The 26799-nt window shown below is 31.7% G+C and overlaps 1 protein-coding gene across 8 annotated transcripts in view; it reads left to right on the top strand.

The window, feature by feature from the left end:
• Positions 1–26799, top strand: part of LOC118193430 (uncharacterized) — a 123925-nt gene that overhangs the window by 64070 nt on the left and 33056 nt on the right. For 7 of the 8 annotated variants that reach the window (XM_035364523.2, XM_035364516.2, XM_035364522.2 and 4 more), the window contains 4 exons: positions 3618–3767; positions 11619–11690; positions 12567–12686; positions 24554–24673. In XM_035364523.2, coding sequence (XP_035220414.2) covers positions 3618–3767; positions 11619–11690; positions 12567–12686; positions 24554–24673 — 462 coding nt within the window. The remainder of the gene's footprint in view (positions 1–3617; positions 3768–11618; positions 11691–12566; positions 12687–24553; positions 24674–26799) is intronic. The other variant, XM_035364518.2, reaches the window with a different exon arrangement.

The raw sequence follows: 26799 nt of genomic DNA, 5'->3' as shown, positions 1-26799 counted from the left end.
ATGAAATAAACAGCTTTTTTTCCTTAATTGGAATGTCAGATGGTGAATCATACTCCTCGAAATAGCTGTTCCCCCTTTCTCTGCATTAACGTAACCTTTGGTGCGTGGGAGAGTACAGACAGGTGCTCGCTGTTTTATTGGTCAAAGAATTTCCAAAGCCGTAGAAAATTCCGGTACATCGGTATTCTTTTCCTCCCACCCAAATATTACACACGTTTGAATATTTATCAAGGTTTTAATAATTTGCATTCTCGTTCCATGTGGTCAGTTCATATTCTCATTTATTACGATCGTTATGCTTATATTCTGAGCATATGTATGAATATTTATATAGTTGCAATATAGATAAACTTCCAAAAATGGATAGACAAACTTCCAAAAATGGGTAAGTGTGTTTTAACATAGATTAGCTTTCTAAGGAATAATATTTGGAATAGCTTAAATAAAAGGAAAGTAATCGAATAGTCAAAATAATTTCTTTTTTTTTCCAATACATTATACAGTACGGAGGTTGGGAGGTTCTCCCCTTTCTCCGCAAAATCTCGAATATTGAAACCGTTACAGTTCACTGCAAAACAAGCAACAGACTTTTTTTTTTGAATCACTTTCCAATCTGGATTGAATAGAACTAAAAGTTCTGCGGTCTGCCAACTCAAGCGAAGAATGTATTCTGAAAATTTAATGCAGTCTGTTCAAAATTAGAATAAAAAACACCCCAGATCAGTAAGTCTCTTTCTTTCCCTTTATTTAGTTCTTTATTCTCCGAATACCGGCAGCTGTTGATTCCGATTGCGTAATATCACGCAGGGGCGATATTTTGCAGATTTGCATTTTGATGTTCAGTGGGAGATTGGTTTACGAACACTTAAAAGGGTTTTACTGTGCTTGCTAAGCAGAATATTTTTCAGTTCCGTTGGTCTATTTTTATATGATGCAGATATATAAATGCCTAAATCATTTATTTAGCTGAAAATTCAATCTACACCCCCCTCCCTGTCCTCTTTTTCCAGTTACGCTTGACTATCCTAAATATTCGGCATTTCCGAGTATGCGGGTTAGTTAAGCTTTTACTATTAAAGGATGAATGACTGCATGAAGCAATTTCCCATCTTCTGATTTCAGAAATGTTCCTCTTTTTTACTTAAATTACTTAGCTTGCAATATCTGTTAAGGGAAAACTGTTATAAAGTGAAAATTTAGAAAATGTTCAGAATTTTGATTTAAATTATTTAAATATTAATATGAGTGAAAAAATAAATTGCATTTATTATTAGGTGCCAAGCGAATACAATAAATTTGGTTTATTATTTATTTTCTATATTTTGAACTGCAATCTCATCATTTAATCTTATAATATAGATTAGTCCTGCTAGTTTTTTTTTTTTTTTTTTTCACTCATTGTAAACCAGCTCTATCTCTTTTTACCATATGATTTGAAGTACATTTTATCCTGCTCTACCTGTTGCTAGAGCATTTCTCAGTCATTTCTCCATGCCTTCATCTCATTGGAAGAAACCCCCACATCAACCTCATAAGTTTTTTAAAAGACATCCCTACATAATTTGCTTCTTCATTGCTTTTTGAAGTAAGAAGGAACTAATGTTACTTTTCTGTTAAATATTAAAAATATTTTCCTCTTTGTTAAATTTGAGTTAATTTTGTTGACTAATTAAGAAAATAGTAATATTTTTTCTTTAAATTTAGAATTCAGTTAATTGAATTTTTAAATCAATTTTTTAACATTACATATTCTTTTAAAGGTAATTTTTTTTTCACTGTGTTTAAGTAATTCAGTGGAATATCATGTATTCTGGCTCCAGATTGTTGAAATACGTATCAGTTTTCTCCAAGCTTAATTAACTGCATCACTTAAGATCTTTTTCTTTGACAAGTAAAACTGCATTTTGAAAATTTTATTGAGAATATGATAAATACAATCCTTTGATTGTGTGGTTTTATGCAGAGTTTTCTTAGGGGGTGTTTATACAGCATTTTTAGAACTATTTTGTGGTCATTTAATGAATGTTTAAAATATAAAGAATTTTTTTTTTTTTTTCTTTTTTTTTATTTGCCTCCTTTTTTTTTTTTTTTAACTTAGTCTGCAGCTTGATTTCCATGTTAGAAGAGCTTTACATAAAATTTCCATGATTTCCATTCCTCTTTTACTACATTCCAGAGTCCATTCATCATTGTGGGTTTGTGCTTTGAAGGAGCTATTTTCAAAAGACCAGAGGTGTAATAGTCTGTAGATGAAATTCAAGGAATATATATGTGGTATTTTTTGTAGTATGCTTGTTGCTTTGTCTTGGTATAGTTTCAATCTTTGAAATGCATTGGGTTAAAGCAGTGGCATTTCTTCTGCAAATATTGGATGTAAAACTGTCTGCTGTTGTTAGTACATTGAGATGATTTTTTAACAATTTTTTCTCACTTTTGGGAGTTAGCATTGTTATAACATTAATTATTATGGTAAGAATTTGAAGAAAGGTTTAAATTAATTATTATGCCCAAAATTTGAAGAAAGGTTTAAATTAATTTTTATGCCCAAAATTTTAAGAAAGGTTTAAGATTTAGTGATTTTTGATTAATGTTTAGTTTTAGATTGTTTTCATTATGATTAAAAATGAACAAACAGAGTTAATTATTTTACTGTGTGTTTTCATTATGATTAAAAATGAACAAATAAATAGAGTTAATTATTTTACTGTGTGTTTTGGGGGGGGGAATTTAAGTCGTATTCACAGGTTTTGAAAATTTAAATCCGATTAATCTTATTTAGCACTTGTCAAAAGATAAATATTCTGTTATGAATTTTTGCAATAACAATAATAATTGCTTTATTTGGGAATGCATTTGTATGCAAACAATGTTTTTTACCCTGTAGTTGAAAATTAATAAGTCTAGAAAAAGAATGAGATGGACCAATTAGCATCTACAATTCCTGCTAAAGATAATTTATAGCAATTTTTCTCCAAGGTTGCAACTTTATCAAAATCAGAGTGCCAGGAGGTAAAGCTCAAGCTTGTAGCAAGAAATAAAGTTTATTTACGTACACACAAACATACACATATATATATATAATTAAATGCATCAAAGAAAAATTCAATAAATAAAAGAAAAATTATTTATTCTCATTGTCATTAATTATTCTCAAATTATGGAAGTTATTCCATTTGGAAAATTTTTGTAATTTGTTTATGTTTAGTTCAAATAAAGTATTTAGTGATTAATTGAATAAATTATAATTATTTGGAATAAATGTCAATCTGAAAGTTTAATATTTAGCTAGCTATCAATGTGTTTGAACTATGAAATATAACCAACAGAAATTTTTTGAAGATTTACCTTTAGACTTTTAGATTTCAGACAGAAAATAAGTACGTATAAATTGGAATTTTTCCTTTGCATCATTGTTATTACTGTTTACAAATAATTTGCAAATAAAATTTAAAATTTAGTTGAAAAACTTCATTTTGTTTAAAAAATTTTTCATACTACTCTAGTAATTATTTTAGTAGTTATATCATCATGAGTGCATAATTTTTCGGTAGTGTGTTATATTAATTTATAGATCAATTGAACTATACTATAAATTTAAATCATCTTTTTCTTTTCAGTTTATCTGAGACAAATTGTTCAAGTTATAGAGAAGCTTTGGATATAATTGCACCATTCAAGTTTCCGAACATAAAATTAATGAAAAGCTTTGGGTTCACTAATGGCCTTGATTTGCATACATGGAGTTCTTTCTCTCCGCAGTGGAATGCGTATGTAAAAACATAAATTCTGAAACAGTGTCATGCATGTACTTATTCATTAGTGTACTAGCAGTGCTATTAACATTTACTAGAAAAGGGTGAAATAATGTAGTGAATATTTACAAGGATATATAGATATACAATTTAAATAATCAGAGTAGCTATTTTATAACAAAGATGTAAATTGGTATTTTATTGAAAGCTTGTTATAGATAGTGTCATTTTATTTTTTATGCAAAAAAGTTATATTATAGTATGCAAATATTGAGAGCACTTTGATTGTTGACAAAAAAGTATGCAGATGTAATACTTTTAGAAACGTATGGTACAAACTGTGTTCAAATACCTTAATATTCTGAGCAGATTCTTCAGGGGTTCAAAGACTTCAAGCATAATTTAAATAATAATAATAGATTATAATAGATAATAATTGATAATAAATAATAATAGATAATAAATAATAATAATAGATAATAAATAATAATAATAATAGATTATAATAATAGGGGGACCGAAAAGTAATGTTGTTTTCTTACATTAAATTCAAACGAATACATTTTTAACAAGTTTTATTTTTAATCAATAATGTAATCACCCTCGTTATCAACAACCTTTTGCCATCTAATGTGCAGATTTTCAATCCCGGAACGATAAAAATCAATTGGTTTTCGAGTAAAATATCTCGAGAGGACATTTTGGACATCACCCAAATTTTCAAATTTTTTGCCTCTAAGAAAATGTTGTAGGGATCCGAATAAATGGAAATCCAATGCTGCGATATCGGCTGAGTATGGTAGTACTTCCCACCCCAATTTATTAATTTTTTCCAGTGTTCGTCTGTAGTACTTCCCACCCCAATTCATTAATTTTTTCCAGTGTTCGTCTTGCACGGTGCAGTCTTGCATTGTTGTGTTGCAGAATGATGCCTTTTCTGTTGACAATTGATATTTTTCGATTAAAGATTGGTTCACTCTATCCAATTGTTCACAATAAAGGTCTGCATTAACAGTTTGTCCAGGTTTCAGCAATTCAAAATGAACAATTCCGGGAATACTCCATGAAACACCCAGAAGCGCCTTTTTGGATGTAAACCCTTTGTAACCCATATTAAAACTGCCATTTGAGTTTTGGATTATCATATAGGACTTATTTTTTTGTCTCCACTAAACAAACGATCGAAAAACAGTTCTGTATGGTGCTTTTGAAGCAATACGTTGCATGTGATGGATAGGTTGGCTTTTTTCTTTTCGGACAGATTATGGGGAATTTAACAGGGTTCGTAGCGGTCCTTATAAGTGCTTATAAGTCCTTATATTTGAAAATAAAATATAAAGGCCCTTATAAGTGCTTACTTTTTCTTTAAAGCCCTTATTTAGTGCTTATTTTTTGCTTTTAATGCTTTTTTTTTTAATGAACGCGTTATTTTTCCCCGTACCAAAGCCGAAACAAAATAAACAACTTTTCTTCCTAATATGGAATGTCAGAGAGTGAATCATACTCCCGGAAACAGCTTTTTCCCCTTTCTCTGCATTAACATAACCTTTGGTGTGCACGAAGAGTACAGACGGGTGCCCGTTGTTCTATTGGTCAAAGAATTGGGAAAGCGGTAGAAAACTTCGGTACATTCGGCATTCTTTTCCTTCCACCTAAATACTACACACGTTTGAATTTCTATCCAGATCTTAATAATTTGCATTCTTGTTCCGCTTGATCAGTTCATATTTGTGTTTATTATGATCATTATGCTTATATTATGAGTATATGTATGAATGTTTATAATAACATAGTTGCAGTAACTGCTGAAGTATAGTAAACTTCCAAAAATGGTTGTGTTTTAACACAGATTAACTTTTTATGAATAATATTCGGAATGGCTTAAATAAAGGGAAAGTAATCGAATAGTCAAAATAATTTCATTTTTTTGGCCAATACATTATATAGTACGAAGATTGGGAGGTTCTCCCCTTCTCCGCAAAATCTCGAATATTGAAACTGTTACAAGTTCGCTGCAAAACAAGCAGCGGACTTTTTTTTTTTGTTGTCACTTTCCAATCTGGATTGAATAGGACTAAAAGTTCTGCGGTCTACCAACCCAAGCGAAGAATGATTCTATTCCGAAAATTTAACGCCGTCTGTTGAAAATTAGAATGAAAAACACCCCACTTACTCGTATTTAGTTCTTTATTCTCCCAATACTGGCAGCTGTTGATTCCGATTGTGTAATATCATGTAGGGAAGAATTACGGCACAAGTATTGCACAATAACGTTTGCGATATTTTGTAGAGATAATTAATTTTGATGTTCTATCCGAGATTTGTTTATGAACACTTAAAAGAGTTTTACTGTGCTTGCTAAGCAGAATATTTTTCAGTTCCATTGGTTTATTTTTATATGATGCACATATCGAAATGTCAAAAGCATTTATTTAGCGGGAAAATCTAAAGAACGGCTACAGTCTATCCCCCTCCCTCCGCTCCTCTTTTTCAAGGTCCGCTCGACTGTCCGAATATTCGCCAATTTCCAAGTATGCGGGTAGTTAAGCTTTTACTGTTAAAGGATGACTGCATGAAGCAAATTTCTGTCTTCTGATTTCAGAAATGTTCCTCTTTTTTACTTAAATTACTTTGCTTGCAATATCTGTTTCCTCTTTTTTACTTAAATTACTTTGCTTGCAATATCTGTTAAGGGAAAACTGGTATACAATGAAAATTTAGAAAATGTTCAGAATTTAGATTTAAATTATTTAAATATTAATATGAGTGGAAAAATAAATTGTATTTATTATTAGGTTCCAAGCAAATACGATAAATATGCCTTATTATTATTTATTTTCTCTATTTTGAACTGAAATTTCATCATTAAATCTTGTAATATAGTTTAGTTTTGCATAGTTTTTTTTTTTCTCTCATTGTAAACTAGTTCTGTAAATTGAAGTGTTATTTAAAATTTAAAGAAAAAAAAAAAGTAATTATTTTCCATGGTTGAGGTAATGCTTATTCTCTCTTAATAAATACTGCATTTCTCATATTTTAAATTACAAGTCTAATTTTTAAGGTTATGCAGTTGTGTATAACGTCATTAGACAGGTGCTTATTTTTTTTCTTAAAATGTGCTTGAAAAGTGCTTATAGGTGCTTATTTTCTTAACTAAAATGTGGCTATGAACCCTGTTTAAACACCTGCTTTGCTTATTTTTCCATTCTGCTTTAAATGTTCTTGGATTTTTGACCAAGATTGGTTAAAAGTGTTTGACATGGATTTGCTTCCACTTCTACCCTTAGCATGTTGTTGTCGACATGCGCAGAAATGACATATACTTTCCGGTCCCCCTATTAGATAATAAATAATAATAATAGATACATGTACTGCAAAACTAGCCATCTAAAATAATCAATTAAATACTTTTTTAAAATTTTGTTGTTATTGTTATCTAAAATAATGTGAAATAAATCAGCTTGTGTGAAAAATTGGGCTGAAATAATTTTAAAAAATATTCTACGTAACATGCATTCAATAATAATATTCAATGTAATTGAACCTCTCCCCCTTCTGAATGGCAGTGGTTCCACAAGAAAATTATAGTTTTAAGGGTTTCACAACAAAAAAAAAAAAAAAAAAAAGTTATAGTTTAAAGGGTTTTCCAAGTTAGCAAAATTATTATACTTAACCCTTATAGAACTAATTTATCATGCACATTATTGATTATGCACTGATTTACCATCAAATCTTTCTCCCTCCTTTTTTAAGTATATCTACTTCAATAGCCATTTGTACTTTTGTTATTCTAAATTTAAACAAAAATATCAGGTGGACCAGATGCAATGGTGTAGATTAGTTTTAAGTACTTTTTGTACAGGCTGTTAACCAACTGAAAAGTGACTTTTGTCATGCTAAAATGGGCATTTTGCCATGTGTGCCACAGAAGGAACTTGATAAACCTGTTGAGAATACACCATTTCTAAAATTGTGCTTTAGCCCAATGCTATCTGAAACTTTGCTTTATCCTGATGCTGTTTGCTATACATAAAATCCTGTATGGTAGAAAGGAAGTGTTGTTTCCGAAATTCATATAAACTGTTTAATTTGAGATCAAAATTATTGAACTTGAAGATTATTCTTGTAATAGGGATTAAAGTTTAGCATGATAAGAACAAATTTTCTCCTCTTTCGAGTTTAATCATTCATTTCCAAAGTTTCAAAATATGTTATTGCAATCCTCTTAAAAAATTACCTTAAAATTTTGTTTTCTGCTGTTTGTAAATAATTTTCTTATTGATATGAGCAGAAATTCAGTTTTAAAGCGTTCTTACAGCAGCGAGTGCATAAAGATACATTCATACATATGACCCTGATCTTAAATTAAAATAAAAAGGGGGGTTATTGCAAGTATACAGTTTGCCTTTTTAAATTATATAGAAAATGAAAATTCTTAAACTTGCATTTTAATGTCATTCAGTATCCTACTCGCCTCATCAAAGAAATTAATCATATTTTTAAATTGAAATTTATCTATTTTTAAATCATATCATATCATTGAAGAAATCATATCATTATTATATCATTTAAGAAAGTAATCATATTTTTAAATGTGTAACTTAACTATTTGACCATAACTGTTTTTATTGAACGCCATCTAGTGTTGAAGAGAGCGACTTACAGCCAGTCGATTTCCAGCTCCGATGAGGATAGGTTATGCATTTTATGTGTCTGTAAGGATGTAACCGAACTATTTTATCGAATGCCATCTAGTGATAAAAGAGCAAATTGCAGTCATTCGACTTCCAGCTGCGATGAGGATAGGTTATGCATTTTGTGTCCGTAATTTCTAACTTTTAATTTTAAATGTTACTTCTAAATATTAGGTGTTTCGTTTTAGTGTATGTTCTATTCTGATGTGCATTTTCTTTGTAACTGTTCCTGTGCTGCATGAGCTAGCCCACGATTGTGTTTATCAAAGAACAGTTACAAATGTTTATTAAACATTAAAAAACTACCTCCTACATCCCTCTAAAATTACACTACTGATAACTGAAGTATGTACATTAATTATTACAGGGTTATTTTGTTTTCACTTCCCTTATTTTTTAAACCTCTCTCTACGTCTCCTCCTAAAACTAAAACTTTAGTGCCTCTTAGACTGAGAGCTATAGTGCTCTCTATCCATCTTGTTTGTTGATGTCACATTTACATCACAAACATGTATGGGAGTGCTAATATAGTATTATGGATTTGGTATTCAAATAGCTAATATTAGTAGAGTTATAAATTAAATTGTTTTATTCCCCATGCAGTGCAGCGCGTGGTGAATTAAGGGAAAGCTAAACCGGAAAATTTAAAAATACAAGAGCGTGTGCATTTAACATTTAATAAATAAATATCTCTTTTTGATTTCCAGAAATTGCTAAAACAGTTTTGTGCGTGGTTTAAAAAGCTTATAAAAAGGATTAAAACCTCTCAATTCAGTAGTTGTTTTGTCAGTTTTGTTTAGAAAACGGCTGTTCTTGACTATAGCGATTTCACGGTGAAATCGGACTAGCTTTCTCTAATTTGAATTAGTTCTATTGAACATTTTGAGTAGTTTAAAAGATAACTACTGTGAGATATTGGAATATTGTATGAATAGCTGAGGTAACTTAAGCATTTTGTTTTTATTTGTTGTGATAATAAATAAATTTTATTCATTTTTCATCAAACTTGTGCATTTAATTCTTAATGAACCCGTACATATGAAACACTTTTTTGGTATCAAAAGTGGGATTTTGAATGCCAATCACAAGAGCTATAGAAGAACAGTTAAGGCAATTCATGGCAGACTTTGCTGCATTTAAAGAAGAAATTAAAAAGTTTGTCAAGAATCTGTTAAAGAGGAGGTGAAATCTAGTCGGGTAAAGATGGAAGCTGGTCAGGAAAAGATGGGAGAATCCGTTAAAAGAGAGATGAAAGCTGTTAAAAAAGGAAATGAAAGTGGGTCAAGAAGAAATGAAGAGAGAAATTACTTGCATAATAAAAAACAAATTCAAGGCTATGGAAGAAAGAATAGATACAGTTGAAGACAAATTTGTAGAAATTCAAGCAAGAGTTTCTGTGGTGGAGCAACAAATTGAAGAAAGAGTTCCTGCTGTCCAACAACAAATTGTTGAAAGGGTTTCTGCTGCTGTTGCCAAAGAAGTTGGCATTTTAAAGAAGTGCATAGCGACAGAAGGAAGCAGTTCTAAGGGTTTTAAATTTTTACCTATGCCTGCTAGTCCCTTACTGAAGCTATCCATGTATGATGGGAAAACCTCCTGGCAAGTATATAAAACAGTTTTCTATAGTGGCGGAAGCAAATGGATGGAATCCCCAAGCTAAGGCCTGTCATCTTGCCGCTTCTTTGAGAGCAGACGCAGTGGATAACCTGCAGACTCTTTCCAAGAATCAGAGATTAGACTTTGAAGCTCTATCTGGCGCTTTGGAACTACGCTTTGGAGAGAAGTGTTTAAAAGACTACAACAGGCTTCAATTAAAATCTTGTCAACAGAAGCCCATGGAAACACTTCAGGAGCTTGCCACGGATTTTTAAAGGCTGTCCCATTTCACCTTTTTGGAGTGCCCAACAGAAAAAAGGGAAATCCTGTCACTGCAATATTTCATTGACAGCATCCGAGATCTTGAAATACAGAAAGCTCTGCGAATGGCTGATGTTAAAGATGTAAAAAGCGCTGTGTTGTACCCTGTGAAATTCGAGGCAGCGCAGAAAGCAACTCGTAGAGATCGCTACCCAGTCAGAGCTGTGCGAGTCCACAAGCCAGTGGATCAATTGATGGCTTGTTTAGATGATTTATCTAGACAAGTCAATGCTTTGATATGGAGTAGTAGTGAGAACAAAGTGGCTCTAAGGTGTTGGAAATGTGGTACTGAAGGGCACGTACGACAGCACTGCAGAACACCTCAGGGCATTGATAATAAAACGGATGATTTGACAAGATCAGTGAATGCCTTGAGACAGAATAGTGGTGAGAAGAAACTAACCCTTAAGTGCTGGAACTGCTGAACACCTCAGAGCACGGAAAATGCTGAATCTTTTGAGTAGTTTAAAAGATAACTACTGTGAGATACAAGTGTACTTGTAAAGTACAAAAATGAAATACCAATCATATTTTACAGTTGCAAATGCATTTACTTACATAATTTTTAATATTTCATCTGTTTGGACACTTGTCAGGAAATGTTGAGATATGCTTGTAGAGGTTAGCTGAGGTATATAAGAATGCCTCATGAATATCATTGCAAGTAGTTCAGATCTCATATTGAATTAAGGAATAATTCACCATGCTTTCTAGTTACATGTTAATAATATTGAAATGTTAAAATTATGGTGTGTAAAAACAAATAAGTTCATCAATCTTGCATAATGAATTTTTATTAACAAACAAATTACTTTTAAATTTTGATACTTTAAAATAAACATGCGGCAGTTCTTCTAAATACAATGTATAACAGTCTAAATCATCTGCAAATCAGTTATAATGTTTCTCCCCCAACACTGTCTTATTTCATGTAATTCTAAATTGGTCATTAGTTATTTATTTGTGGAGAAATTCTTCTGAATTTGGCATGTAGAATTTTTATTTCAAACTACTATTTTAAATTTCAAAATATTAATTTTTCAAAAATTATATTTTAAGATTTAGCCATATCCTGAGAAACATCTAAATGGATTTGATTATGAATGTTACACAAGAGCTGCAAATTTAAATTTTAATAAAGATATCAGTTTGTATTTAGTATGTGGTCAGCTATTTTATCAGGTGTTCTATTTTAAATGATTCTGATCATGATTTCATGTTAAGAAAATTAATTTATTTTCTAATTTACTTCCAGAAAATTATTTCCCCCTGATTCATATGGGGTTGCATGTTTTAGTGAAGCTAAGGTGTGCACATCTAAGGATTTGTAAGTCTTCAATATAGAATTAGTTTGATTTATTATAGTTTTCTTTTTTTATTCTTTGTACACAGTACAAAGTCTGAGATCTGTATTCTTCGGTACTTCCACGATTCTGGATTTGGGATTTTTCTGGATATTAGATTATCAGTTTAAATCTAGTAAGATGGCATGTAGAAATATTAAAAATTAAAAATATGAAATCATGATTTATGAAATAATGAAGCATTTATGATCTAAAGGTTATCAAAATTTAGGGGGGGGGAAAGGCTTCATTTTTATTTGTTTACTTTATTAAACATTTCCTTTCAAGATGCTTAAGTTGCTTCGTTTTTTTTTGTGCTAATCTAATACTTTCTCTTTAATTCTATAGACAGGCGTAATTTCTTGTTCAGTTACAAAGTTACAAAGGAGTCAAATGTGCATGCATAAAGCACACACAAAATAAATGAGTAAATAAATTGAAAATGAATAAATAAATAAATAAAATTTAAAATGAATAAGTAAGTAAAAAAAAGTTTGTGATGGCTTTGAGGACCGGATTTTATATCATTCCGGATATCAGGCTTTGTACTGTATTGTATTAATGTATTAAGATTTATTTTAGGTGTTATGAATATTTATTTTGCAAACTCAGACATATTTAAGGTGCAATGCATGTTTGTGTTCCTTTCTTATATGTCAGTACTTTATCTTAATCATGTTCCTACAGATTTGTGTTTAAAGAAACTAGATTCTATTTTAAAACAATGAAAGTTTTATCAGTATTGAAAATGAGACTTATTTTCATCCAGTGCAGTAAATGTTATATTCCTATTATGTGTTTTTATCAGTTTGAATGAAATTCATAGAAATGCATATTAATAAGTGCTATTTCTTTTTTAGAGTTAAAGAAGCAGAAAAACTTTATAAAAGTAATGAAATTGAGGCAGCTTTCGAATTCCTCAAAATTGCTAGCAACCTATGTCAGACTAATCCATTCATTTATGAGGTCCGGGGCAAAATGTAAGCTTTTTAATTCTTAACTTCCAGAAAAAATGATTTCTGTAAAAAAAAATTCTATGAAGCTAAATTTAGGATCTTATTTTCTTAAACCCCGATAGCTTTAAAAATAGCTTTTTTAATAGGTCCTTGTTTACAGAGGGTGATTATCCAGAGTCGGTATCATCTTTGAGGCTGAAATTTCCATGTATAAATGTTTCATACCACCTTCAAAGTGAGCCCTCAGAAACAGCATTCTGTTCATACACTGCACAAAGTTTACAAGCAGTCTGTTTAGCACTTTTTGCTTTTAAAATTAACAGAGCATAGTATGATGAAAATAAACTTTTGAGTTCTGCATTCTTAGCCCTGCACAAAATATGTTAGAATTGTGCAAAGTTGAAAAGCCTATTTACTGGACCATTTCGATGAAGATCACTTATTATTAACTTTATCATTATAATTAGAAGAAAATGTGCTGATCTGTTCAGATGATCCAGTATTTGTATGAATGTATGCACATGAATATTTACATTGATTGTTAAGGCTATAGGAAACCACTGGATTTCCTTGTTAAGTATTGAAGCAAATTGCTAAATGTTGCTAAACTTATACTCCTAACTGAAGACCTGGAATTGTTTTAATTCAGCAAGATTGCAATAGTTAGATTTGGACTAAAATTAAAAGCAGTACATGTTCATCATACCAGAATCGCACATTTTTCTGGAAGTAATAATGAAAAGTGAATTTAGAAAACGAAATTGGGCAGCTGATTAGCAAGTTATGACTATATGTAATTTTTTGGAGGAGGGGGACTTTAAATGGGAATATCTTAAAATTTTTATATAAACTGATGCAAACAGATATTTGAAAAGTTAAAATATCTGGTTGTAACAAAAGCTTTCCCGGGGGGATCCTTTCCTAGTAAAGTTAGGTGGGAATCCATGAATGCGGTAACTTAAAAATTTAAATGCAGGTAATAAGCACCTCCGAAACTCCTAATTTTCCGCCAAGGTTTTGGTAGTTTTTCGAAGCCTGCGGCCCAGAAACTTCGTGGCCGCAAGTCCAAAAACAGATCAATCTCATTTTAGACATTCTGTGTAGAACGGAAACTAGCACCAGCAAGATGTAGCTGCAAATGTGAAAAAAGTTGAAGTCCAAAGGAGCTATGTTGGGACTGTATGGTGGGTGTGCCAAAAGATCCCATTCAAATCCGTAGTGTTCAGCCAGTGAATGCAGACACATGTGGCCTTGCATTATCTTGATAGAACATTAGCTTTTTGCTTTGGAACTCAGTTCAACATTTTTCCTTGATAACAGTGTCAACACGGATTACCATCTATCTACATCTTACTCTCTGGGTTTCTACTTTTTTCCAGATACTCTTTGTAAATAATGCTGTGGTAATCCCACCAGATACAAAGCGGAATCTTTATGTTAGTCAAATTGTGCTTTGCAATGCTGCCAATGGTCTCACCGTGGGGCAGACCATCACCCTTTTCAGCCTATGTTGTTGGAAGTAAATCCTATTTTCATCACAAGTGACAATCTGGTCCAGAATTTTGTCCTTATGTTGATATTCGAGCAGATCAGTGCAGGCCTGAACACGCTTGTCCTCATCTGCTTGAATCAGCTCCTGCACACCTAGCGGTTGAACTTCAAGTTTATAAATGCATAGTTCAACATGCATTTACTGCAGGACATGGCAGTAACATCTAACTCCTTAGCAAGCTCTCGAATGGTTGCATACTGATCCTCTTTCACAAGTTCCTGCAGCCAAGTCTCATCAACATCAATAGGCTGGCAAGAGCACTCTGCTTCTTGAATGTTGTAGTCCTTGTTTTTGAACTTTCGAGACCAAACTTTCACAGTGTCTTGTGTCACAACACTAGTACCTAAAGCTGTACACATGATCTGGTGACACTAAATTGTAGTAGCTGATTTTTTGCAACAGAACTGGAAATAAATCGTGATTCTGATATAGCAGCCTGATAGTTCCATTTCATATACCTTATACTTAAAAATTACTGTATTTTTTTACAAATTTCACAACACAGTGTTAAAGCAAGTGTCTTTTTTTCGAATGCCAAAAATCGTTTGACGAAACATGATTAAACACATGAATGAAACTGTTTGTGCAGACGATATTTGCGGTGGCAGGAAACTTTTGTTAAAACCCAATATAATTAATTAGAACAAATTCTAAGTTTTTATTGCCATAATTTGTTATTTTTTTTTAATTGAGCAGAGCTTTTATTGAACAGAAGTTATTTTTTAATAAAATTTTGCGGGGTATACAAATTAAACATTTAGATTGATAAATTAAATATTTTCTGTTTCTTTATAAACAGTTGTTTTTTTCTTCTAAGATCTTGTGATACAAAGTCTGAAATGGGTGGGTTTATAGCAGAACTAGAAGCTTTTGTTTGGTGGATAGAAGTGTTTTTTCTTCCTTTTATGAAGCAAATAAGTGTTGTAATTGTGAAAAATTTCGGGTATCATATTTCAGTAGAAATATCCATTTGGATTGTTCCCAAATCTATTTAGATGTTTTTTTTCCATGCCATGTATATGTACGGATGTAATAAAGGACTATTTTTTCTAAAACGGATTGTAAAATGAAAAATGAATTCAAAATGCTTTTTCGTGACATCTGTACGTATGTACGTGCGTTTTTGCATAACTGAAGAACAATTAGCCATAAAATATTTAAATTTTATCTATGGGACTTCTGTAGCATCTAGTTGTGCACCTCCCCATTCTATTGCAGTCGGAAGTATGTATTCAGGAGCAGGAATTTTGATGGCGCAGAAGTGTTGATCCATAATGAAGTGTTGATCCATAATTGGAGGCAAAGGCAGATTAAATCTTCAGTTTTATTTTCATCAACATGTTGCGGCTACACATAAGTTGGCACATTAAATGTGACTGTTCCAAAAGGCTTACATTTTGGATAACTTTGTAGCAAGAAAGCAGCAGCAGACAGACAGCAGTGTAGCTAGGCCAAAACGTGGAAAGCAAGCGCGTATTGTTCAGGATGAAATCTCACGTCAGACTGAGTTAGTTTTGGTTTTCAAAGCATTTTGATTGGATAGTTAATATTGCTGTAAAATTATTATTGGCTGCTTGAGTTTTAGTTCAATTTACATCACCAGAATTACGTAAGAGTCACGTGACATAGATTTTTCTCGAAATGACGCAGTACAAATAGATGTTGCTATTTTTAGAATAGGGAAGGGAAATTAATTTACGCTGCTAATTTAATCCTTTTCACATTCTTTATTTTCCTTCCATATATACATCAGTAAAGGCATAAGGTAAGAAATTTAGAACCAATTTCGCACAAAGACCAAAAATTGAAATTCATAAGTAATAAATGTTAAAAAAACCCTATAAATGTGTAAAAGAATTTAATAAATGTTAAAACTGAAATATTTCAAACAAGTAAAACAGTAATTCAAAAAATTAATTAACTTTAAAGAATATAAAAGAAGAGGACTTCAATCAACTTCAGTTCCACTTTGTCAGGAGAAGGAACATTGAAATCAATTAAAATATCTCTTCCTTAAAAAAAAAATCCTTCCTTTTTTGTATCCAGAATTAGCTAGCTGAACCATTCTAATGTATTTTAATTATAATAGTTCACCCTAAAATTCTGGCCCTCCCCAAAGGGAAAAACAAAGTAAATTCGTATCCAAATTTTAACTTGAAAGAAAGAGAACTTTATCCAAAGAATTGAAAATGTAAGCGAATGTTAAGTCTAGTGTTTTTTAAGTGAAGTTAAATCTAGTGTTTACTAAGTGAATGTTAAGTCATGTTTCAATATGTTGAGCAAGTTGAGTTGATTGTAATATTTTTTTTCACTCTCCTTATTTTAAATTTCCCATTGTAAGTGAATCGTGCAACAGTCATAAACCTCTTACTGAAACTTTCTTTGTATTGGTGGAACCAGGTTTGTACATTTTTTTTCTGTTTGTTTTCCATAATAAATAGACTTTTTAGTTCAAAGGGCCTTTGTCCCTGAAAGACTGTTGTTTTCGTTTTGCGATTTTTCATTGAATCATTATAAACAGTAAATCACTTTTCAAACTGTTGCCACCAAATGTTAGAGTCCTGTATTATATTTGAAGAAATTAAGTAATGAAAAATCTGCATAAATGTATGTATGTTTCTTGCATTGTGATCAAACAACAGTACATAGAGCCATCAAATTTTGAATGATGTAATCCTCCTACGAATATGAGCATGTAGAAGACCAAGTTTGAAATTTGTTTTTTATTGATTTTATATTTTGTAAAACTTTTAACAAATATTTGATTAACAAACTCAGGGATTTCAAGGTGAGCAATGACAACATTGTACCAAAAAAAAAAAAAAAAAAAAAAATGTTTTTTATCTCCAGTGCACAAGTCTCTGTATCGGAAATTCTAAAGATATGCTCATTTTCAAACTATTTTACAACATTGCTGTTGAACTGAATTTTATTTTTTAAGTGTGAAGAACATGATATTTAATAAATATAACACACAAAATGTTTTTAAAAAAATGCCTCTTTGGACTCATTTAAAATGTGAAACACTTCATTTTTTTTTTTTTTTTTTTTTTTGTGCAGTCACTCAGCTAAACCCATTCTTCACCAAGGGTCAAAATGTTTTTCCATTTATCTCCTGCTAAATAATTTTCACAATGTGTTCTACAGATAGTTCTGCATTGAGTCCATGTCTTGGAAAATGGCTGGCGAATATTATTTATTTTTAAGCTGTAAGTTTTGGTTTATTATTTTATTTATTGCTGTTAGAGATTGTATTTAAATACTTTGCAATTGAATACATAAACACCCTCTCTCTATAACAAGATGACAAAATAATTTTTGGGTTGTTTCAAATCACTATTATTTTTTTATTTATTTTGATTTATTATTTACATAACCTAGAATTACAGTTAGCAGTCGTTTTGACTGTTCTTCTTCAGTGTTAATAAAAGGCCAATTTGGATTGGTGTAGCAGCATCTTGATGCGATTTGTTTGGGCTGTCTTTTTATTTAGATGCCAAATGTATTCAACAGCTGGTAGGAATAGAAGTGAGGTTCCCTTCTCCCAAAGTGGTATTGTCCCAAAAGGATTTCTTGTCTAAGTGTATTAGTAAGTTTATTGCCTTTTTCTGTGTCAGATCTTTATTTTGGCTGAAATTATTCAAAATTCTGACAGCTTTTTAACTCTGTATTGTCTGACAGCTTTTTTTATTCTTTATTTTTTTTCCCCCTTCTATTTATCATGTAGTGTAGAACTGCTAAAAGAAAATATTATCAGACGACTTTGTTTACAGGCATTATCTGTTGACAGTTCTGGTTCATAAATTAATTCTCAAGAAAACTCTAATTCAGGAATTTATTCTGTTTCATTTGATTATAAAACTGGATTGTTCCAACTATAACAAGCAAATCCGATTCATCAAATGATGGTTTTGTTCATTCAAAAGAAAATTACCATTACATTTCACCATCTGGTGTCGAGGCAGACATTCCTTCATGATTTTTGAATTACATTTGTTCCAAAAATAAAATTCTAATAAAGCAAGAAAGCTAATAAAGCATAAGCTTTGGGGTTCAGGATGAAGTCAAGGACAAGGAGATAGTTGCGGTCCATAAAGGTAACTAAAACTTGGAGTAAGCCACAGTTCAGCAAGTAAACATAGTCATATTAGGGTTTTGAAAATAAAGAAAATCAATCAAAGGATGAAGGAAATAGCTAGTAATTATACAATGTGCAAAAAGGAAATTATTTTATCAAATGTAATTGGAAGACTTCCATTTCAAAATGCGTACAAGAAGCAGGTGGGCCAACTATGTTTGTTAAGATAAAAGTAATTAAATGGTGTGAAGATAAGTAGTGCATAGAGACTTTTTATCAGTGAAAAAAAATATTGTATCGTATACAGCACTGCACTGAAGCCAAAACACATCAAAAATAAGAAAAAACTAAACTGGAATTCGTCACTTGATGAGCTAGATAATTTTATTGCTCTGTTACATGTTTGTGATGAGCCAAAAAGCTTTCTGTTTTGAGTTTATGGCCTCTTTAGTGAAACAATGCCTATTAATAGATTATTGGAAATAATGCAATATTTGCACTTTGAATTAAAGTCAGTTAGACTGCAAAGACTACATACTGATCCATCTGTTGTTCTGAGAAATGTGTATTATCTTACAAAGTAGATGGAAATATTATAATTGGCGAATAATTGTTCTTACAAAGAGATGCCGCTTTATTCAGTGTATGCGAATAAACCTGATAAACTTGGCATAAAATTTTGGCTTTTAATGTATGTAAAAACGAAGTATATTGCAAATGGATAACATGATTTGGAAAAAGAGAAAAATAGACTAAGTGAGGAAATTTTTGTGATATTTGCCGTTTTTCGGTTTATCAAACATTTTGTAGAGACATTAAGTATTTTCAAAGCAAAAGAGATGAAAAATGAGCAACGCCCTCGCTGAGCATCAAACCACGGACCTCTAGAATACGTGCCCAGCGTGCAGACCACTACACTACGAAGGTATGCTAAAAAGGTGGGAGAAATATCGTATATACGACGCATTTTTTTTCCTAAATTTGGTCTCAAAAAAGTTACCTGCGTCTTATATGTGAAGGTAATTGCATTCAATAATTGTTTATTTGGCTTTTACAAAACGTGAGAACTAAAAGAAACCACGCTATTGAAACTTTTTTTCCTTGTGTGTGGTCATCTAAATAAGGGTGCATCTTATATGCCGTCAAATACGGTACTCCCACTTTTAAAGGGCGACTGGGGTTTATTAGGGGACCCTATCGCCAAATCCTGGGTGTGGAGAAACATCATCCACCACCCTTTTAGTTCGGGTGCCACTGTAGACATATTAGGTATTTTTGAAGCAAGAGAGGTGAAAAATGAGCAACACTCTCTCCAGGAATTGAACCACGAACCTCTGGAATACACGCCCACCTTTACACTATGAAGGCATGCTAAGAAGGCGGAAGAAATACCTTATAGCTTTTATAACACCAGGATTGCTATAGACTTTTTTACTTTTTAGTATTTACTTCTTTGAATTAATGAAATATTTAAGGTATAAAGGAATTATGCTGGCACAGTCAGTTGTGCAGAAAATTTTGTGTAGAGAAAAACATTAATACAGTAAAAGTCCAGAAATCCGCAAAGCTTGGGATCAGAGGTTGTGCGGATTTTGGGATTTTGCGGATTTCAGGACAGTAAAGATAAATCATAATATTCAGACTCAAAGTGCAAAATAAATAAGGCGTATTAGATACATTTAATTAAATTATTATATACGTTATTGCAATAATTTATTATATGCATTAAATTATTATTACATATATAAATTGATTTATTATATGTACACCGCATCGAGGTTTGCCGATTTCGCCTCATGCAAAGATTTCCGGTTTCAGATTCTGGTGTTAGAATTCTGGTGAAATGTAAAATTTCAACTGCTTTTCTTTATTTTTCCATATATCATACACAATCGTGTCACAATTCCATACGATTCTGCTATAAACCGAGGGGTGGAACCTGCCTCCATCTTTTGCAGAGTTTGCACTTTTTGTATCGCCGTCAATGCAACGTGTTTACGTTTTTCCACGTTGCAAGCAGTAAAATAAGCAGTTGCAAGCAGTAATAAAGCAGGCAGCACTAAATAATCTCGTGAAATAACAAAGCTCAGAAAATACAACAACGTGAAGCGTGAACTTGAAAGAAGAGTTGAGTGAATCATCTACTTTTTTACCTCAATGTAGATTAGAGGGAAAAAAACATTTATCATGATGTCAATAATTTGGTATTTCCGTTATGATTCATTATTATTCGGTAATTATGACATCTTTATTTGGTAAGTATTTTTTCTTCGATATTTCATACTGAATGTTGCGGTTTCCGGAACCTATAAACTAAATGTTTATATTTTGAGAGGTAATGCGGATTTCAGGAGTTGGCGGATTTCAGGTTGGCGGATTTTTGGTATTTGACTGTATTAATGAATTATGTCGTAAAACAGAAATTGTTGCCATGTAATTCTGTAAAATAAAAAATGTATTAAAAACATTTTTCCTGAAATATTTTAACCCTGTAACCAAAATGAATTTTTTAAGCTAAATTATATTTTATTTAAAAAAAATTTAAATACCAGATTTTTTTCCATTAATTAAGTTGCAGTCAAAATGACATGACAAATGACAAATGCAGTAATGCTAGCGTTAAAACCGAATGTTTTTAATTATTATCCATTGTTTGATACATCGAGAATTTGCACCCTCCATTATCGATGAATCATGTTATGCAAGTGGTGATAAAAACAGAAAATTTTATTATCATATGCACGGCATTGGCAGTTAAAAAAATTCTGATATAATTAAATGTTGAATATAGTAGCATTATTTATTTCAATCATGCCAGGTAGTTTTATTGTGGAAAATATTTATAATGATCCCCCCACCCAGTTATGCTGAGAAACAGATTTATTATGAATAAGGGGGTGGAGTTCTAGAATTAAGTAATGATGAATGCCTGTTGTATTAATGCTTTTTTAGTGAAAATAGTAGAAAAACCTTATCAATTGAATATATCTTTCTTTACAAGGGAAAAATAATAATAATTGATTTTAACCAGGTCAGAACATTTTAGAAGAAATAGCTGCGGTTTGAATCGGAATTAAAAAATAGTGTTCAACATGATCCATTATTGAAAGAATTCAGCAATTTGGAATGTGAAAATAATTCCAAATATGTCAAAGAAATAACAAAACCTATCATTGTTTATAACAGATGATTCAGCAACTTAGGCAAACGTAGTAAAATATTCAAAATGCATTCAACTACTTTCAGCATTGAAATCGAGTTAGATCTAGAAAATCTCCAAGTGGAACTAATTACTAATTTATTTACAGTGCAAAGACGAATTGAATTACATTTTTTAAATACTGGAATCAAAAATTAACTTTTATAACACTTATTAAGAAAAAAATTTAATTTGAGAAATCTGGTGCAAAAATATGAAACATAAATCATGGGCATCTGTTACTATGTGCAAATGTAAGTAACTGAAAGAAAAGAGAAACAATTATTGTACTGATTATATAGTAAAAATAATGTTATTTGAATGTTTTATTGATTATTGTTATAATTATATATGTATTGGGATAAATATTTAACTATTCTATTGTAAATTTATGAATAATAAAAATACTATGATAATTATATAGTCGGTTTTGAGTTCTCACCTAAAAGAATTTACGTGCATATATTTGTTTTTACGAAATTTTCCCATAACCGCAAATATCCTTTGTGCGAACAGTTAGCATTGGCATATTTAATCATATTTCGTCAAAAGATTTTTGTCATTTCAAAGAAAGAGACTTGCTTTAGAACATTGTGTTGCGAAATTTGTAAGCAAATACTGTTATTATTAAGTACAAGGTGTCTGAAATGGAACTATCCCACTACCAGATTAGAACGTCAATTATTTCCAGTTCTGGGGCAATATTTCCAGTTCCAAGTCAGCTACAGAATGTCACCAGATCATGTGTTCAGCTTTAGGTAATGTGTCATATGACACTGTGAAGGTTTGGTATCGAAAGTTCAAAAACAAGGACTAGAACATTCAAGGAGCAGAACGCTCTGGCCAGCCTACTGATGTTGAGACTTGTCTGCAAGAACTTGTGGATCAGTAGGCAACCACTCGAGAGCTTGCCAAGGAGTTAGACATTAGTCTATTACACTCATGTCCAAAATTATGTTTACATTACATGTATAAATTCACGGATTTCTCAGAGACTATGACTTATAATTTAACGAATTTTCGTGGAATCTTACATAACACGATGACACATAAATGCAAAAGAAAAAATTGAAGATCACCTCATATGATATAAAATTGTAGCATGAAACAATAAAAATGGTAATAAAGTGTGATAAAGCGAGTTAAGAAAAAAAGGAATGATTTAGAAAAAGAATTAAGTCTTACAAATTTAATATGGAATACGATCTCCCCTGACTTGTACACACATATCACAACGTGTTTTAAGGCTGGAAATAACGTTGTTAACCACAGTTTGGGGAATTAATCTCCACTCTTCCAGCAATGCCGTCTTCAGAGCATTTACATCTCTAGGAGGAGGATGTATACATGCAATTGCTCTTCCAAGGTAGTCCCATAAGTTCTCTATCGGGTTAAGGTCAGGAGAGTTTGGTGGCCAAGGTATTCGCTTAATGTCTTCACTTTCAAGGAATTCATCAACGAGGTTTGCTCGATGTGGACGGGCATTATCATACATAAATAAAAAGTCAGGTTCATATGCACCCCTGAAAAGTCTTACATAAGGATCTAAGACCGCATCTCGATACATCTGGCCTGTCACAGATCGGCTGCTGAACACGTGTAGGGGCGTACGCCCATCGATCATTATTCCACCCCATACCATCACACCTCCACTACCGAAACGGTCACGTTTCACAATGTTCGAGGGATCATTTCGTGTTCCTGACTCACTCCCTCCAGATGTAAACACGTTTAGAATCACCAGTTAAACTAAACCGCGACTCATCAGTAAAGAGAACATGGGACCATTGATGTTCAGTCCAATTTTGATGTTCTTTACACCAATGAAAGTGATCCCTCTTTTTCTGTGAAGACAGTAAAACACATACCCTTGGCTTTCTGGCATAAAGGCCTTTTTCATTAAGCCTTCTGTATATTGTTTGCCGTGATGCAACAGTTCCAGTGGCGGCTGCAAGCTTTGAACTTAACTGGCGAGCAGTAGCCTTTCTGTTACGACGGGCAGTTAATGCCAGATACCGATCTACAGAAGCAGTTGTCATTTGCTTCCGACCTTGTCCAGGCCTCCTTACAACACTTCCATCATTTTGAAACTATTTCCATAGCTTAGAGACTGTCTGTCTTGAAATATTCAGACATGTGGCTGTTTCCATGATTGACTGCCCTGCTTCTAAACGGCCGATAATTCGCCACTTTACAGATTCTTCCAAATGATACTTCGAAGCCATAACAAACCGCTTTGAATCCCTACACGCTGAAATCAAACGCTATGTTGCCGAAATTCACTCAAATATTCAGTTTGCGCAAAGCGCTTGATTCATCCTCGGATGACGTAACGCCTAGATTTGCATATCACAAACCATTTGATTACTTTTGATGGGCTAATGCTAATTAGGCTTGGTTTTCACACATTCCCTGCAAATATGGATCACATTGATTCGATATTTCATTGAATATCATCATTTTTGGGTATGTAAAGATAATTTTGGACATGAGTGTAGTTGTGCTATGCAGCATAGACTGAACGTACAAGTTCATTTGCTGGGTGCTATGCATAGTATAGACTGAACATACAAGTTCAAATGCTGGGTGCTGCATGAGCTGACTCAAACAGATGACAGATCAGTATAAATGGACAAAATTCTGGACTGCATCATCACTTGTAATAAAAAGTGGATTTACTTCCAACGACAGAGGTCGAAAAGGGTGTTGGTCTGTTCCCCGGCAAGTCCATAGGCAGTGTTACAAAGCGCAATTTGACTAAGAAAAAGATAATGCTTTATATCTGATGGGATTGCCGTGGTATTATCCACAAAGAGTAATCTAGGTGTATAAGTATTTTTAGTTGTATTAATTAATGTAGTATTTAAATTAAATGTAAATATCTTTTACATGTTTTTCAGTGAAAATATTAGATTTTGATTATGTTTTGGGAAAGTTTATTTAATGATTCCAGTGCTGATAGAATTTTGGTTTTATCGTGATACTTTTTTGTAATAAAAATTTTAAGAATTTTAATTTCAAATTATGGAAGATTTATAAGTTTGCAATTTTTCCCTTTTTAGGTATTATGAAATTGGGGACAAAGAGAGAGCTGCCATTGATTTTGAAGCAGCTTTGAATTTAAATCCGAATACGAAAGTTAAAGAATTATATAGCAAACTTTTGTTTTCAGTTGCCATGCAGTAAGTTTATATGTTAATACTTATTTTAAATTTGAAATTCCCCTTTTTAATGTGTAAATTAATTTTTATTTCTATTAGCTGAGTCCTCCCCCCAAAAAAACAATTATTCATTATAATAATATATCACTCTGCATGCTACTTCAGCTTCGAAAAATATGACAGCTTATGAATCGCATTTTCATTTTCGGTTCTCTCATGATTGTGGGGGGGGGGGCAGCATTTTCCCATCTTATGTATTGTGTATTTTTTAAGTGAACCCTGAAATCTTAATGTTTGGAGTGAAATGTTACACATTGTGGTTTCCTTTTATAGGCATAACTGGAAAAAAAAGAAATAATTTTACTACACTACAAAGTCTGTAATCCGGATGTCCATTATCTGGAATGATCTATAATCCGGACCTCAAAGCCACAAACTTTTTTTTTTTTTGTATGCTTTATGCATGCGCGTTTAGCACAAAAAACGAAGCAACTTAAACAACTTGCATTGAAAGAAATATTTAATAAAGTAAACAAATAAATATTAAGCTTTTTTTTTTCCTAAATTTTGATACCCTTTAGATCATAATTGCTCTTTATTTCAAAAATTATGCTTTCATATTTTTAATTGTATAATTTCTGCATGCCATCTTACCAGATTTAAAATTGATGATCTATAATCTGGAAAAACCCTTAATCCGGCATCGCCGAAGTCCCGACGAATCCGGATTATGGACTTTGTACTGTATTAACTTCATCTCAGGTAGCACTGCGAATTGTACTTATTCCTTAACTTTCCAATTTAGTTTATTACTAATTTAGTTAACTAACAGTTTATTATTTTGTTCAGTCTATTATTGCTAGTTAACAGTATTTTAGTAAAAGATATCACCTCCATTTTACACTTTTCTTGAAACTTTATATCCATCACACAGTCAACTGATATTTTGGAATTTTGCACTCCTAAAATTCAGACATAAAGTAACATTTTTAAAATTGATGCAGCAGTAAGACCACCTTAGAATTCTTGAAATATTTTATTATAAAATATGCTTTGTTGAGCATTTTCGCTGTCATATTATAAAGTCATGATAGGTCCGCAAATACTTTTTTAAGTGCTTGCGTGTGTGGCATAAGGATGCCAGCTTTCGTATTTAATTATTTTTAAAACGATTTTTGCTCCTTAAAAGTCCTAAATTTCGGCCTAAATCGGCAGAAGGTCTTTAATTTTAATCATCTGAAATTTCTGTTTATTTTTACAGCTGCCATTTTAAGTGTGAATTAGCATTTTGGAGGCACATTTTTGGAAATTCACTGACAAATATGATTATCTTTTCAATGGGTTCATGGGTTGTTCCTATTTCTTTATATAAGTAGTGGGATACTCCGAGCTTTGTAGTGAAAGAAGTGAAACAGAAACATTTCAAAATTATTTCATTTTTCTGTAATGAAGAGCATTTAAATAAGTTTCTGCTTTTGGGGATAGGAATTCTTTTATTAAATGGCTCTAAATTTGGCGATTTATCAACATTTTGATGATTTTAAGATCAGTTTCTATAGGAAATTTTAAATTCAGGCATCTGGAAATTTTTCAATGGTTTTTTTTAGAACATTGTAACATTGATATATTTCATTTAAATAATGGTAATATATTCAAATTATATTTAAAAAGTAACATTAAAATAAAACATTTTTAATTTTCACTGTCATATTATAAAGTTCCATTTTGGCTACTTATTATACAATATTTTGAATCTGAAAAATAAAGTATACGGCTATAAAGCAAAGCACAATTTACAAAAACAGGTCTTAGCAAAAGCAAAATAGCTATGTAACTAATTAAAAATGTATTTTAAAATTTTTTCATTGTAATTTTCCCATGGAACTGTTTCAGAATTTTAAGAATTCTCAGTATGCATCAGTTTTCTCTATAAAATTAATTTTACACTTTTTCCCTCTGATATTTTTTTAAAAATATTTCTAGCTTTTTGCTGCTACAGAATTGGTAGGGGTAATTTTTCTTTGGGGTTTTAGACATTGCAACTTGGAAAGTTAAGAAGGATTTGAAGGCAAGATTTATAGACTCAATGTTCTAGAAGATTCCAAAAAAAATGTGACAAAAGAAAAAATGTATCCATGGTATTAACA

Source organism: Stegodyphus dumicola, chromosome 10 (assembly GCF_044657685.1).
Source record: "Stegodyphus dumicola isolate Sdum_Otavi_A_Nest chromosome 10, ASM4465768v1".
Taxonomy (NCBI): Eukaryota; Metazoa; Arthropoda; class Arachnida; order Araneae; family Eresidae; genus Stegodyphus; species Stegodyphus dumicola.
The sequence above is the reverse complement of the archived record's forward strand: the minus strand, read 5'-3'. Positions and strand labels throughout refer to the sequence as shown.